We start from the raw sequence: 13,855 nt of genomic DNA, 5'->3' as shown, positions 1-13,855 counted from the left end.
CCATGTTTTATTTTTTTCCTTAAAAGCCAAAGTATGAGTAGACTATTAGATTCTCCCACACACACTGCTCTGTAAGCCATAGTATATTCATAATTTTTTGTGTAAATTCACTAATAACCCAAATAAGGCACTACCTTTTTTGAAAGCTGAGAGAAAAAGCTCAAGTTCCCTTTGGAGCAGTTCACAATGTCGAGATTGTATCCCCTAAGAGTCAGTTAATGTTATGTGGTGAATGGCTTTAAAGAAAATGGAGTATGTCAGTATACTTTGAGGGTTGTGTTAAAAAACAGGGAAAGTTTTTGGTTTCTTCACTTTCATGTCGTCTTGGGACATGCATTTGTACATGTACCGTATTTATTACTGGTAAGACAGCTCTGATTCAAGCCCAGATGGATGGGATGCTAGAGCTGAGAGTGGCAGGGAGCCACCAGGACCTTCTGGTCTGAGGGTAATTACGTGCTTCACACAGCCTGGCAATTTATTGTTGCTATGGTATCAGGACTCTCCCCAGAGGACACAAGTCTTTGGACTATCAGATACTGATGATATAAGTCTTTAATAATAAAGCAAGCAAAGGTAAGATCAGCACACTGAATATAAAATTTACCTGTAATTTCACAGTTGTGGCAAACTTCTGATCTTGTTTGCCACTGATAACTATGGAAACTATTGGAGAAGTGGTGCCTGTCATGGTGAGTGCTGAAGACCTGACTCCAACTAAGAATTATTTTCCAGAATTTGAATAAGTACCACTTAACGAATGATTAGAAAAACTGACTTTTAGATAAGGGTCCATGGTGGTGGAGCAAAACTTCAGTCTTTGTCCTTCACTTCACCTTTGGTGTTCCTACCTCTCCAGCCTCTAGAAACCAACCTCAGTTCCCATTAAAATAAGAAACAGAGTGGTAAGAAAAATAATTTATTTCTGTCAAGTAGTAGTTGAATCATATAAATTAGTAACTTGAGACAGAGAGTACCCCTTTTTAAGCACTGGCATAAGAGCGGCAGAAAGACATAACATTTAGTGCATGGCTCACAGGAGTAAAATAATTACAGTTTCCTTAATTTCTACTGAGTCAGTAGTTGACATGAAAATAACTTGTATGTTTGTCTTTTATATTAACCAGAATAGTCACAGATGTGTTATTTTAAATAGATAACAATGGCAAATGTGCAAGTAACAGGATATTCTGATTTACAGTACACATTTTATCTGCCTTAAGGACAAGCAGAAATTTAAAATAATGCACATATGGTAGTTGAATCCAAGAGTTCATTACCACCCTGATTTTATGGAAAAATTGAGCAAAATAATTCTATACAATTCTATCATATAAACCAATCATGGCCTTTTATTTATGTACATAATATACATCATATACATCACATGGAAAAATAATACAGATGGACCTTAAGTAATTAACTCTCAGGTAGGACATATTATTAAAGGTATAGATTTAACATTCTTTCCACCTTAAAAGGCACTACAGGGTTCAATACACATTTATTTTAACCGTGTGCAGTAGACAGGCCCTGCCAAGTAAAAGTGCCTGGTTTTCCAGGAACCTGTTGCTGCTCCTGGTTCAGCTGTTCTGCCATGAAGTGTTTCAGTGTTTCTGAAGTGCCAGGGCGGAGCCAGGGCTCAGTGGCTACAGAGTTTGATCCATCATCACCCATGTGTCTCATGATGTCATCAGGGTCCACTATTGAACTGTCGTCATCTAAAGGAGACAAGAGATACAACTGAGGTGACACAAACACAGGCTGCCTACAGTCTAGCCTACTACAGCTCTGCATTCTCCCACAATGTCTTTTGAACTGGAATGTTTTCTTTGAACCCTCCCATACACACCGGAGGCAGCAGAGCAGGCCCAGGAAGAGGCCAGAATTGTGGGGGAAAATATGATCAACTGACTAAACGGACTCCATAACACTAGCATCCAGGGGGCTTCTAAATAGATCAAAGGTGATTCAACCAAACATTAAACTGACTACAGAAGCACAAGCATGTTGGCATAGTTAATGCTGCTATATGGAAATTAAGAGTCATTTTGGGGAAAGCACTATTGGGAGAAAATTATTTCCATTCTTATACCTAACTTGAAGAAGGTGCATTATTTGAATTTGATTGTACTTCCATATCTGTATTGGAATTATTAGGTATAATAGGAAAATCTGTCTTCCTACCCCATGATGTCAATTTCTTTATTTAAAAAAAAAAAATTTTTTTTTTACATCTCCTGGTCTGTGAACGATTAGCCCAGCAAAGAGAGATGTGCAATTTAGTGATCAGTCAATCCACATCGTACCAAAAAGTTCCTGTTTGAAAGGATAGTGTTAAATAAAAAATAGTTTAGACAATGAAAAACCTCAACAACAACAACAATAGTAGAATCTTAAAATGTTCTTTCCCAGATATATCTGTTACGTCTTTATTATTTGTTTCTTTTAGAACCAATAAACTGAATTAAGAGGCAGTACTCAGTATAGAAAATGCCTTTTAGCTAAAAAGACATTCCTACTATTCTACATTTTTCCATAAATAATGTCTTAATAGATGTAAAGTAAGTTACTACAACGTAGTATGACTAAAGATATTCTCCAAAAAGACCACTCTACTGTTTGCTAAAGCTAATAATTATTAAAAGTTGTTCCATTATGCTGGTGACTAATAGCACGACAGGGCAGGCTGAGGAGTTTGGCAGCTGTTTAAGGTAAACTGCTCTGTCTCATGTGCTCCATGACAACATTCAACCTGTAAGTCATCAGAGTCCACTCATAATGAAGTCTACTATGACTTGAGAAAATACCAGCCTGAAGCTACAGTGCTTTGTCTATGGACCAGAAATCCAAATTTTTAAAAAAGGTAAATTTTCTCAGTACTATACCAATCTATCTGTATTATCTTTAAAATGTATTATTTAAAAGCTCAAAAGTATTTCTGATAATCTCTCACTTTAGTTACCATCTGCATTTTCCCTGCTGAAAACAAAACTTGAACATATTTCATATGCAAAAACTATTTTAACTGTTTAGAATCTAGTCTGAAATAGATACTTTGCCTAGTAGAAAGAATCTGATGTAAAATTAGTTAGCTGATGTCTAGTTTTGCTGGATAGTTACTGTAATGTAAGCCACACAGCTCAAAGGACTTCAGCAATCAGTGAAAGCCAAGGTGTAAGGGTTCTTACAGGATTTTTCATAGGCCACTAAGCTTTTACCTGCATTATTATTTTTATTCTGAAGTTCATTTAGTCTTCGCATTCGTTCCTCATTTCTCATTCTAAGCTGATCAACATTAATACTGGAGACAGATTTTAAAGAGAGACCATCTGGTGGTATATTAGGATTGTTATCCTGTAATTAAAAAAAACACTTCATAAACACTCATTAATATAATTAATCAAAGTATGTCCTTACTCTCAATAAATGTAAGAATAAAACAAAACATGGATCTTTTATATTCTGATTCTTATGTTCATCCATACAGACTTTATAGTCAGGGGTAAGATACAGCATTTGTAATAACAGAAATGCTGCTAAACTGGATACAGACTGGCAATTACAGGGTCTAAAAGGAAAAAATCCTGTACCAATGGGCTCAGATTGAAGATAGTAAAGTTCTGGCAGGAGAAATAAAAATCTAGAAAGAAATTATTAAGTTTTTGGATAGGGAGCAAACAAAATGCAAGGGGGCCTGGGCGGGGGAGGGGGGGATTCAACAAATGATCTGAAACAAAATTAAAAGTGCATCAATGAGTTGGGTATGGTGGCACATACTTGTAATCCCAGTGGCTTAGGAGGCTGAGGCAGGAGGATCACCTGAGCAAAAGTGAGACTCTAAGCAACTTTAGTATAGTATAAAGTAGGACTAAGGGTGTGGTCAAGTGCCCCTGAGTTCAATCCCTAACGCCCCAAAAAGTGAATAAATGGCATTAAGAGCAAACTATAAAACAAATTCTCATGATCTTGGGTTAGGCAATGGTTTCTTACATAAGGCATCAAAAGCCCAAGTAATGAAAGATTGAACCTCATCAAAATTTAAAACTTCTAAAACAATACTACCAAGAAAGTAAGAGAGACAGCCTGTCAAATGGGAGAAAATATTTGCACATCTTACATCTGCTTCAAGACTTATAGTCAGAATGTTTAAAAATAATACAATTTTAAATTATTTTAAAATAATACAAAAATAAAAACAATTTGAAAGTGGGCAAAGGATCTGAATAGACATACCTTCAAAGAAGCACATGAGACAATGTTCAATGTCATTAGGGAAATGCAATTCAAAACTAAGATACCACTTCACACTCAGTAGATGGCTATAATAAAGTCAGGAAATAAGTTATGTGCTAGCCATTTTATCAATGTAAAATGTTTACAGTGTAAAATGGAGCAGCTGCTTTGGAAAACAATGGCAATTCCTCAAAATGCTAAATATAGAGTTACCATAAAACCCAACGGTTCTAGGTGTGTACTCAAGAGAAAACAAAATAATAATAGTAGCATTAGTCATAACAGCCCCAAAGTGAAAACAATCCAAACATCCATCAACTGTGGAATGGATAAACAAGATGTGGACTATACATAACACAGAATGATTATTCAGCAACAAAAAGGAATCATGTACTGACATACTTGAAAGAAGCTAGTCACAAATGATCAAATAAGATCTCATAATGAAATATCTGGAAAAGGCAAATCTATGTAGAGACCCAAGTAAATAAGTGGTTGCTAGGCAACAAAATTTCTGCTACCTGAAAAGCTATATGTATAACAATGCTAATTCACAGCAGCATCTGTTTTTTGCTGAGTGCTCCTGGCATACCTGGGTCAGTACTAAATGCGTCAACATTTGTTATCTTCAGGTCATAGAGAAGGAAACACACAGAATTTAAGAAAACTGCCGAAAGTTGCCTACCCAATGAGAAAGTGACAACACTGGAACATGTATGTACTGTATGTGTTACTGACTGCATCAGAAAGCTGTGGAATAGTGAGAAAAACATGGGTTTGAATTTCATTCCTCTTGTCCATAAACCTTGGATAATTCACTTGATCCAAATGGAGTTGACACCTATAGCCTAGTTAGGTTCTTACGAGAATGTAACAGGCTTTCTATAAGTACAGTGTCTTTTCTGAAATCATATATTCCAGAGGGGGAAGGATTGAAGCTTGGGGTAATGAATTAACACAGGACAGATTTCTGTGCCATTTCCAGAGCTTCTACTTTACCACCACCCCAAGAGGCAATTAGGTAGTCAAGGCAGCAGAGTTTAAGGAGCTATAAGATCATCAAGTTAATTGCTGGGAGAGCCTACATTCAGAACCATGTCCACTTCACTTTCAAAGCAAATGCTTTCTTTTATTGGACCATAGGAATTTATCATGGGTCAGAACCTAGACCATTTGCCTTTTAAAACGGAAAAAAGAGGGAGGGCACAATAATTCATACATACGAAGTCCAGTCCTTTCAATTTGTTCCTCCTGCGCTCCCTTGCAGAGGGCAGTTGTGTTGGTGGACGGAGAGCATCATCTTCAATAGCAGGGTAAGTCTCACCATAAGCTCCTAAATGGCCACACAAGGGAGAAGTCTTTAAGCATTTCAAACATTTTACCCAGAGCATAATCTAGAGCCTGTTTTTACACCAGTAAGTATACATGGTTCACAGAGTTTTAGTGAATTCATGAAATGAGAATCATCACTACAATCTAGAATATTTCCATCAGAGGGCTGGAGAGGTAGCTCAGTGGTAGAGTGTTTGCCTAGTATGTACAAGACCCTGAGTTTGAGACTCAGCACTGTTTTAAAAAGGAAGAATATTTCCATCACCTCAAGCCCATCAGCAAGTACTTCCAAGGCCCAGGTCAACATCTAAACTAACATAGCCTTTTCTGGTTGACTTCTTTCACACAGAAGGTTCTCCCATGTCTTTTCATAGTACCTAGGCAGTTATTTTTCCCCTACCTTCACAGGGCTGGAGATCATGTATGCTAGACTCTACTGCCTTCCAGCCTCTGCCAACTGGTAGCTCATTTCTATAGCACTGGACAGTATTCCATTGATGAACAGAGTTTATCCATTTACCCACTGAAACACATCTTGGTTGTTGCCTATTTTAGGCAAATATGAATAAAGGCGCTATAAACTTTCATGTACAGGTTTCTGTATGGACATAAGGGTTCCTTACCCTTGAGTAAATACCAACAAATATTACTATTAAATCATATGGTAAGATTATATTTTTATACAAAACTGTCACCTTGTCTTTCAAAGTGGCTGTACCATTTTGCATTTCACACCAGCAATGAATTATATTTCCTGCTGGTCAACATCCTCACCAGCATGTGGTAACATCATTGTTTTGAATGTTGACCTTCTAGCCAACATTCCATAACCATTTTAACTTAAAAATTCCTAAAATGATACATGATAATCACCTATTCATACACTTATCTGTATATCTTCTTTGAAGAAGTGTATGAAAGTCTTCTGCCCATCTTTTTGTTGTTGTTGTTTTCTTATAGGTGAGCTCTTGGCATATTTTATCAAAGTCTTTTACTGGGTATGTCTTGTGCAAATATTTTCTGTGTCCTGTCTTCTCATTCTCTTGACAGTGTCTTCCAGAGCAGAAGTAAATTTGTTTGTGGTGCTAGGCATCAAATCCAGGGTCTTATCCGTGCTTGGCAAGAGTTCTACCACTGATCTACATCCCCAGCCTTTAACGTTTTTGTTCTTGTTTTTTGATGTAGATGGACACGATAACTTTATTTTTATGTGGTGCTGAGGATCGAACATAGTGCCTCACATGTGCTAAGTAAGTGATCTAACACTGAGCCACAACCTCTGCCCTGTTTTTGTTTTTGAACAGAGGTCCAGCTTATCAGTTATTTGTTTCACAATGCCTTTAGTGTCATAAAAGTTATCACCAAATCCAAGGTCACTTATACTCTGAACCATAGTAGTACTATGGTTCAGATGTGGAATGTCTCCCAAAGCATTATGTGTTGAAGGCTTAGTCTCCAGTGTAGGAGGTGGAGGGAAGTTTAAGAGGTGAGGTCTGGTTTTAGGTCATTGAGGGAATGCCATCAAAAGGGGATCAGGGAACTTTGTCCCCTCCACTATTTTTGTATCTTGGCCATGAAGTGAGTGGTTCTGCTCTACCAGACGCTCCTGCCATGATGTTCTACTCACTCTCAGACCTAAAAGCAATGTGGCCACAGTCATGGGCTGGAAAATCTAAAACTGTGAGCCAAAGAACCTTTTCAGGTTAATTTATGTAAGGCATTTGTTACAGTAACAGAAAGCTAATACACACAGTACTACAATTTTGTTCTTCTGATACTGCATTTATTGGCTGTGCTGGATCTTTGCCTCCTTGTGTAAACTTTAGAATTGGTTTGTCAATATCTGCTCAATAACTTGTTAGGATTTTGATTGGAATTTACACTGAATATATAAACTAAATTAGCAAGAAGTGGCATCTTAACAACATACTTTCCATGAATATGGAATGCCTTCATTTGTTTAGTTTTTCAGTTTCTTTCATCAGCTTTTTATGATTTTCTTTATACAGAACTTATTTATGTGTTGTTGGATTTACACTGCAGTGTTTCTTTTTTGGTGGGGAAGGGCTAATGTAAATGGTATTTTTACTGGTGCATTATAATTATACATTAATAGTAGGATTCATGATGATAACATGCACATAATTTGATCACTCATCCCCCCCCACCCTGTATCTCCTCTCTCCCGCCCCACTAGTTACCCTTGTTCTTCTGAACCAGTCTCCTTTCTAGTCTATTATTCTTTTTTCTTAAATTGTAGATTGACATATAAAAAAAATAAAGATATTGTGTTCATGTGTTGCTGGGGATCAAACCTAGGGTCTCATGCATGCGAGGCAAGCTCTCTACCACTGAACTACAACCCCAGCCCTATTATTATTCTTTAAAAGCAGGATTCATTGTGGTATGTTGCATACTTAGTAATTTTGTTGCCTAATTCTGCCAGCCCACCCTCCTCCAGCTTCCACATATGAGAGTAAACATTCAGATCCTGACTTTCTGAGTCTGGCTTATTTCAGTTGGCTTGATGTTCTTCAGTTCTGTTACTAGAAAATGACATAATTTCATTCTTATTTATGGCTGAGTAAAACACCATTGCATACACATACACATTATTTTATCCATTTGTCTATTGATGGACACATGGGCTGGTTCTGAAAGTTGGCAATTGTGAACTGCACTGCTACAAACATCAGTATGCATACGCCACATTACTGTATGCTGATTTTAATGCATTTGGGTTAATAGCAAGGAGGAAAACAGCAGTATCACATGGTGATTCCATTCCTAGTCTTTTGAGGAATCTCCATGCGATTTCCAAAGTGGTAATACTAATTTGTAGTCCCACCAACAATGTACAATGTACCTTTTCTTCCACATCCTCACCAGCCTTTATTATTCTTTGTATTCTGACATTAGTAACCTGTATCTTCTCTTTTTCTGTCATTCTCACTGGAGTGAGATGAAATTTCAGCACAATTTTGCAAAATTTCCCTGATTGCTAAGATGTTGAATATTTTTTCACTTATTTTTTGACCATTTCTATTTCTTTTGAAAAAATGTCTAGATCATTTGCCCATTAATTGACTGGGTTGTTTTTCTGGTTTTAAAATTTTTTAGTTCTTCATGTAAATCAATGGACGTGTAACTGATGTGATTCTGCAATCTGTATACGGGGTAAAAATAGGAGTTCATAACCCACTTGAATCAAAGTGTGAAATATGATATATCAAGAACTATGTAATGTTTTGAACAACCAACAATAAAAAATTAAAAAAAAAAATTTTTAGTTCTTTACATATTCATAGGATATTAATCCCCTATTCAAAAGAGTAGCTGGTAAATATTTTCTCCATTCTGTAGGCTCTCCATGTTTTTGTTTCCTTTGCTTTGCAGAAGCTTTTTAACTTGATGCCATCCCATTTATTGATTCTTGGTTTCATTTTTGAGCTTTAGGATTCTTAATGAGGAAGTTGATTCCTGTACCAATATGTTGAAATGTTTTCTTCTAAGAGTTTCAGTGTTTCTGATCTAATTCCTAGGTCCACTTTATGTTAACTTTCATGCAGGGTGAGAGATAGGGATCTTGATTCATTCTTCTATGTACAGATGTATAGTTTTCCAGCACCATTTTTTTAAAAGGCTGTATTTTCTCCAACAAACGTTTCTGTAACCTTTGTCAAAGATCAGAAAAGTGTATCTATGTGAATCGTTCTGTCTCCTAGTCTAGTGCTTTTATGCCAGATATTGTATTTTCAATTTCAGATCTATTTGTTCATTGCTCGTATGCAGGAAGATGATGGACTTATATTCTGTAGCTTTGCTATAACTGCTTATTCGTTCTGGGAGTTTTTTTTCAGATTTTCTGTGGGTAATCATGTCATCAGTGAATGATGACTTTATATCTCCTTATCTCCTCTTCTCAGCATATCTTTAATTTTCTTTCTTGCCTTACTGTATCAGCTAGGGACTTCCAGTATAATGTTAAGGGTGGAGAGAGAGAACAACCTTGCCTTGTTCCTAATTTCAACAGGGAAGTTTTTAGTTTCTTATCATTAAGTCTGATGTTAGCTGAAGGCTTTTAAATAAATGTTCTCTTACCAAATTGAGGAAGTTTCCCTACCTTCCTTGTTGGTAGAGTTACCATGAATGGGTGTTAGATTTCATTTCAGTTATCAAATTTGCAGGTTGTTCATGGTATTCCTTGACCTTTGAATATCCATTGGATCTATGGTATTGTCCTCTCTTTCAATTCTGACATTAATAATCTGTATCTTTTTCTTAGCTTAGCTAAAGACATCAATTTTATTGATCTCAGAGAAAGAGCTCTGGGTTTCATTGATTTTTCTCTATTGATTTTCTATTTCAAATTTGTTTTCTGCTCTAGTTTTTCTTATTTCCCCTCTTCTCACCTTGGACTTCATTTGCTCTTCTTTTTTCTGACTACCTAGTAGGGAAGCTTATATTATTGATTTTAGATTTTTCTACTTTTCTAATTATATGCATTCAGTGGTCTAAATCTCCCTGTAAGTACTATTTTGCTATATCTCACAAAGTTTGATAAGGAAATTTAGTTCAAAGTATTTTTTAATTCATTGAGATTTTGTTCTTTTGACCCATGTTTTATTTATTTATTCTTTTGACCCATGTGGGGTTTAATCTGCAAGTATTTAGGGATTTTCCAGCTATCTTTCTATTATTAATTTCTGTTTTTTTCCCATTGTCATAATGGACATTAGATGATTTCTCTCCTTTTAAATTAGGTGTGCTTTATGGCCTAAAATGTGGTTTTTGTTGTTTGTTTTTTTTTTCTACTTTAATCTCACAAACTTTATAAGAACAAGAAAATATATCCTGATGGGGAGAAAAGACAAAAATTAAATTTCCAACCTTAAACATCAATTATGCAAATGTCAGAGAAAAACTGTAGTTTTCCCAAGTAAAAAAACAAAGAGCCCCCGCTATAAAGAATTCCTTCTAAAATTCTTAAGGATCCAGGCTTCATAGACTAATGATGGCATTACACGAACATACATTAACCAGGGTCAAAATTTAAAGCTTTTGGTATAGCTACAATTTTGTTACAGTCTTGCCCCAAAAGATGGAGGTTAAAATACCAGAATGAAAGTAATAACTCTTTCTAAACACCACCCCATAACAACCAAGCTCTGTTCTTAACAATTGAACCAGGGGATAGTGTGAACACAGTCCCCCACTACCACAAATTATGCAGTCGAGTTTCCCACATTTGGGGAAATTGCAGGGGTCAGTACATCCAGAGTGCTTAATTAAAAAAAAAAAAAAAAAAAAAAAATCCAAACAATTAAATGTAGTCTTATTTTGGTGAATATACCATGTGTGCCCAAGAAGTTTGTTCTGTTGCTGAATGAAGTGGTCTATAGATGTCCATTATAATCCAGTTGATTAATGGTACTGTTGGGTTCAACTATGTTCTTACTAGTTTTCTGCATACTGGATCTGTCCATTTCCGATAGAGGGACATTCCCAAACACAATAGTATATTCATCTATTTATTTCTAAAATTCTATGGGTTTCTGACTCATATATTTTGACATAAATGTGAAAGCTAAAACTGTAACTCTTAGAAGAAAACCTAAGGAGGTAAACTTCGTGACACTGGATTTAGTAGTAGCTTCTTGGATACGACCCCAAAAGCATGGGCAAAAGGTAACATTAATTAAGATAAAAAAACTTCCATGCAAAGGACACAATCTATAAATTGAAAAGGACAAACCCCTATTGGAGAAAACATTTGCAAATAATATATTTGATAAGGGGTTAATATGTAAAATATATACTAACGTATTCCTATAACTCAACAATGTAAAACATGATTTTTTAAAATGGCAAAGGACTTGAAAAGCTACTTTTGCAAAGAAGATACATGAACTGCAGATAAGCACATGAAAAGGTGTTTAACCTCACTGATCATTACAGAAATGCAAATCAAAACCACAATAGGGTTTTACCTGTAAGGACAGTTACTATCAAAAAAAAAAAAAAAAGTTAACAGGGTTAGGATTGTAGCTCAGTGGCACAGCAATTGCCTAGCATGTGTAAGGCACTGGGTTCAATTCTCCACCACTGACTAAAAAAAATATTTTAAAAATATTTTTAGTTGTTTGCAAAGATATGGAAAAATTAGAATTCTTGTGCATTGTTGGTGAGAATGTAAAATAGAGCACCTGCTGTGTAACTGAAGAAAATTCTTCAAACAATAAAACAATTACCATATGATTAAGCAATTCCAACTCTCTGTAAATACATGAAAGACTTGAAAGCAGTGACTCCAATAGATCCCTATACACCCACTTTCATAGCAGCCTTACTTACAATAGCCAAAAGGTAGAAGCAACTCAAGTGTCTATTGACAGATGAATGGATAAACAAAATTTGGTACAGTGGTTTCAGCCTTTTTTACAAAAGGGAGAGGGAGAATGCGAAACATGCTAGGATGTGAGTGAACCTTGAGGACACTATGTTAAGTGAAATAAGTCAGTCACAAAAGGACAGATTATTGTACAGATCCACTTGCATGTTTCATGGTGAATATATGAATGTATACATTATGTAAATTGTTGCAGTTTGCTTTTTTGCTCAGCATATTTCCCAAAAGAGTCATCCAAGTTACTGAGTTATTTCAACAAGTGGTTCCTTTTTATTGCAAAGTTGTGCTGAAGGTGGGGATGTTATTAGAGTTTGCTTAGCCTTTCACCTGTTGAAAGGCTACACTGATTCCAGTTTTTTACTGTTATAAATAAAGCTGTTATCAACATTTATGTACAGGTTTTTGTGCAGACTTTTTAAGTTCATTTTAGTAATTCTGATTTTGAAACTTGTATATCTTATAAAAGACATATTTAATGATTATTCATTAAAAGAGAAAATAGAATATTACTTTTTAAATCATCTTGTACAACCTAGTACTAGTTATGAAGAAAAGCACTTAAAAGAAATATAAATATTGTTTAATAATTAAATGAGGTAGCATTAATGAATTAAAATAAATATACTCACCAATAAAAGCACTATCAGATTCCAATAATGAATTTTTCAAAAAATCATCAGTGTCATCTCTGAGCTAAAAGAAACATCATATATTAATAACTTTTTATTAGTCCTGTGTGGGAAAACAAATCTGTACTAACAGCCAGCAAAACTGTCCCCGCAAAGAGTATGGGGAGAGAGGTAGGATTGACATTCCAGTGCCCAGAAAATTCTGGAAAGCCTTAGCACATACAACCCCCACCGAGATAGTGAAGGCAACAGTCTGACTTTATCATTCCAGGATTGAGATTTTTGTCAGGCAGACTTTTACTCTTTAATTCCACTCCTCACTGCCCTCTTATGGTTGAAGCCAAAAAAAAAAAAAAAAGTATAGCATTACTGTCGAAAATATAAAAGTAATGAATCCAATTAAGTATTAAAAGTTTAAAAACCATTGCTGAGATTCACTCATCCTTTAAATAAATCTGTGTATAATATACATTCTAATTCCTAGATACAAAGGTGAATTAAGAGCTTCTGCTCCAGAGTAGATGGGGATCATAGTCCCACAGCAAGGAGAAAGACATGCCCTCAGATAATGATGAACATATACAATAACAACTGTCATGATGATCACAGTATAGATATGATGGGACACAGAGCAAGGAAAAAATAATGCTACTATTGGGTTAGCATTATAATTAGCTCCCAAATGAGAGGTAACAAATTTACAAGTAGAGAAGTTTACAGTTTAAAAGAATAATGCCATTTTTATATCAAAAGGAACTTAAAATCATTGAACAAGACTTCTCTGCACCACCTTTAGTAGATTTCTTGGCTTTGCTAGAACACTTGAACACTTGAACAATAATGGCTTGCCTTTAATTTTTAAGGCAATGAATTCTACCCATGAATAGCATTCATTATAAAAACATTCTCTTACACTGAATTCTTCCATATGCTGCATTCATATCTCCTTTTTAATTTACTACCTAATGATTCTACTTCTACTTTGTAGAAGATAATAATGATAATCATATCAGCTGAATCAAAGGGTCTGAATCAGCCATTCTGAGCACTTCACACATATTGCCCAACCCTCTCTTCTGTATCACAGTCCTTCACATAAATGAAGAGTGATCAAAGTCCACCTAAGTCTTCTTTTCCATGACAATCATCTCCAGTTTCATCCTATATAATTTTTCATATAATCCAGCCCCTAGAAAGATCAGGAGTCCAAAACATTAGCTTCTGTTAACAACCACAATAAACCTGTTGG

General features: G+C 35.5%; 1 protein-coding gene across 8 annotated transcripts in view; it reads right to left on the bottom strand.

The window, feature by feature from the left end:
• Positions 1 to 903: 903 nt before the first annotated feature.
• The window catches only part of Cspp1 (centrosome and spindle pole associated protein 1), a 124,049-nt gene continuing 111,097 nt past the window's right edge, over positions 904 to 13,855 (bottom strand). For all 8 annotated transcript variants that reach the window (XM_071602340.1, XM_071602341.1, XM_071602342.1 and 5 more), the window contains 4 exons: positions 12,607 to 12,670; positions 5,460 to 5,569; positions 3,222 to 3,357; positions 904 to 1,721 (listed from right to left, as the gene is read on the bottom strand). In XM_071602340.1, coding sequence (XP_071458441.1) covers positions 1,510 to 1,721; positions 3,222 to 3,357; positions 5,460 to 5,569; positions 12,607 to 12,670 — 522 coding nt within the window. In that variant the 3' untranslated portion in view covers positions 904 to 1,509. The remainder of the gene's footprint in view (positions 1,722 to 3,221; positions 3,358 to 5,459; positions 5,570 to 12,606; positions 12,671 to 13,855) is intronic.

Source organism: Marmota flaviventris, chromosome 15 (genome assembly GCF_047511675.1).
Source record: "Marmota flaviventris isolate mMarFla1 chromosome 15, mMarFla1.hap1, whole genome shotgun sequence".
Lineage (NCBI taxonomy): Eukaryota > Metazoa > Chordata > Mammalia > Rodentia > Sciuridae > Marmota > Marmota flaviventris.
This window is presented reverse-complemented; position numbering and strand designations above follow the sequence as displayed.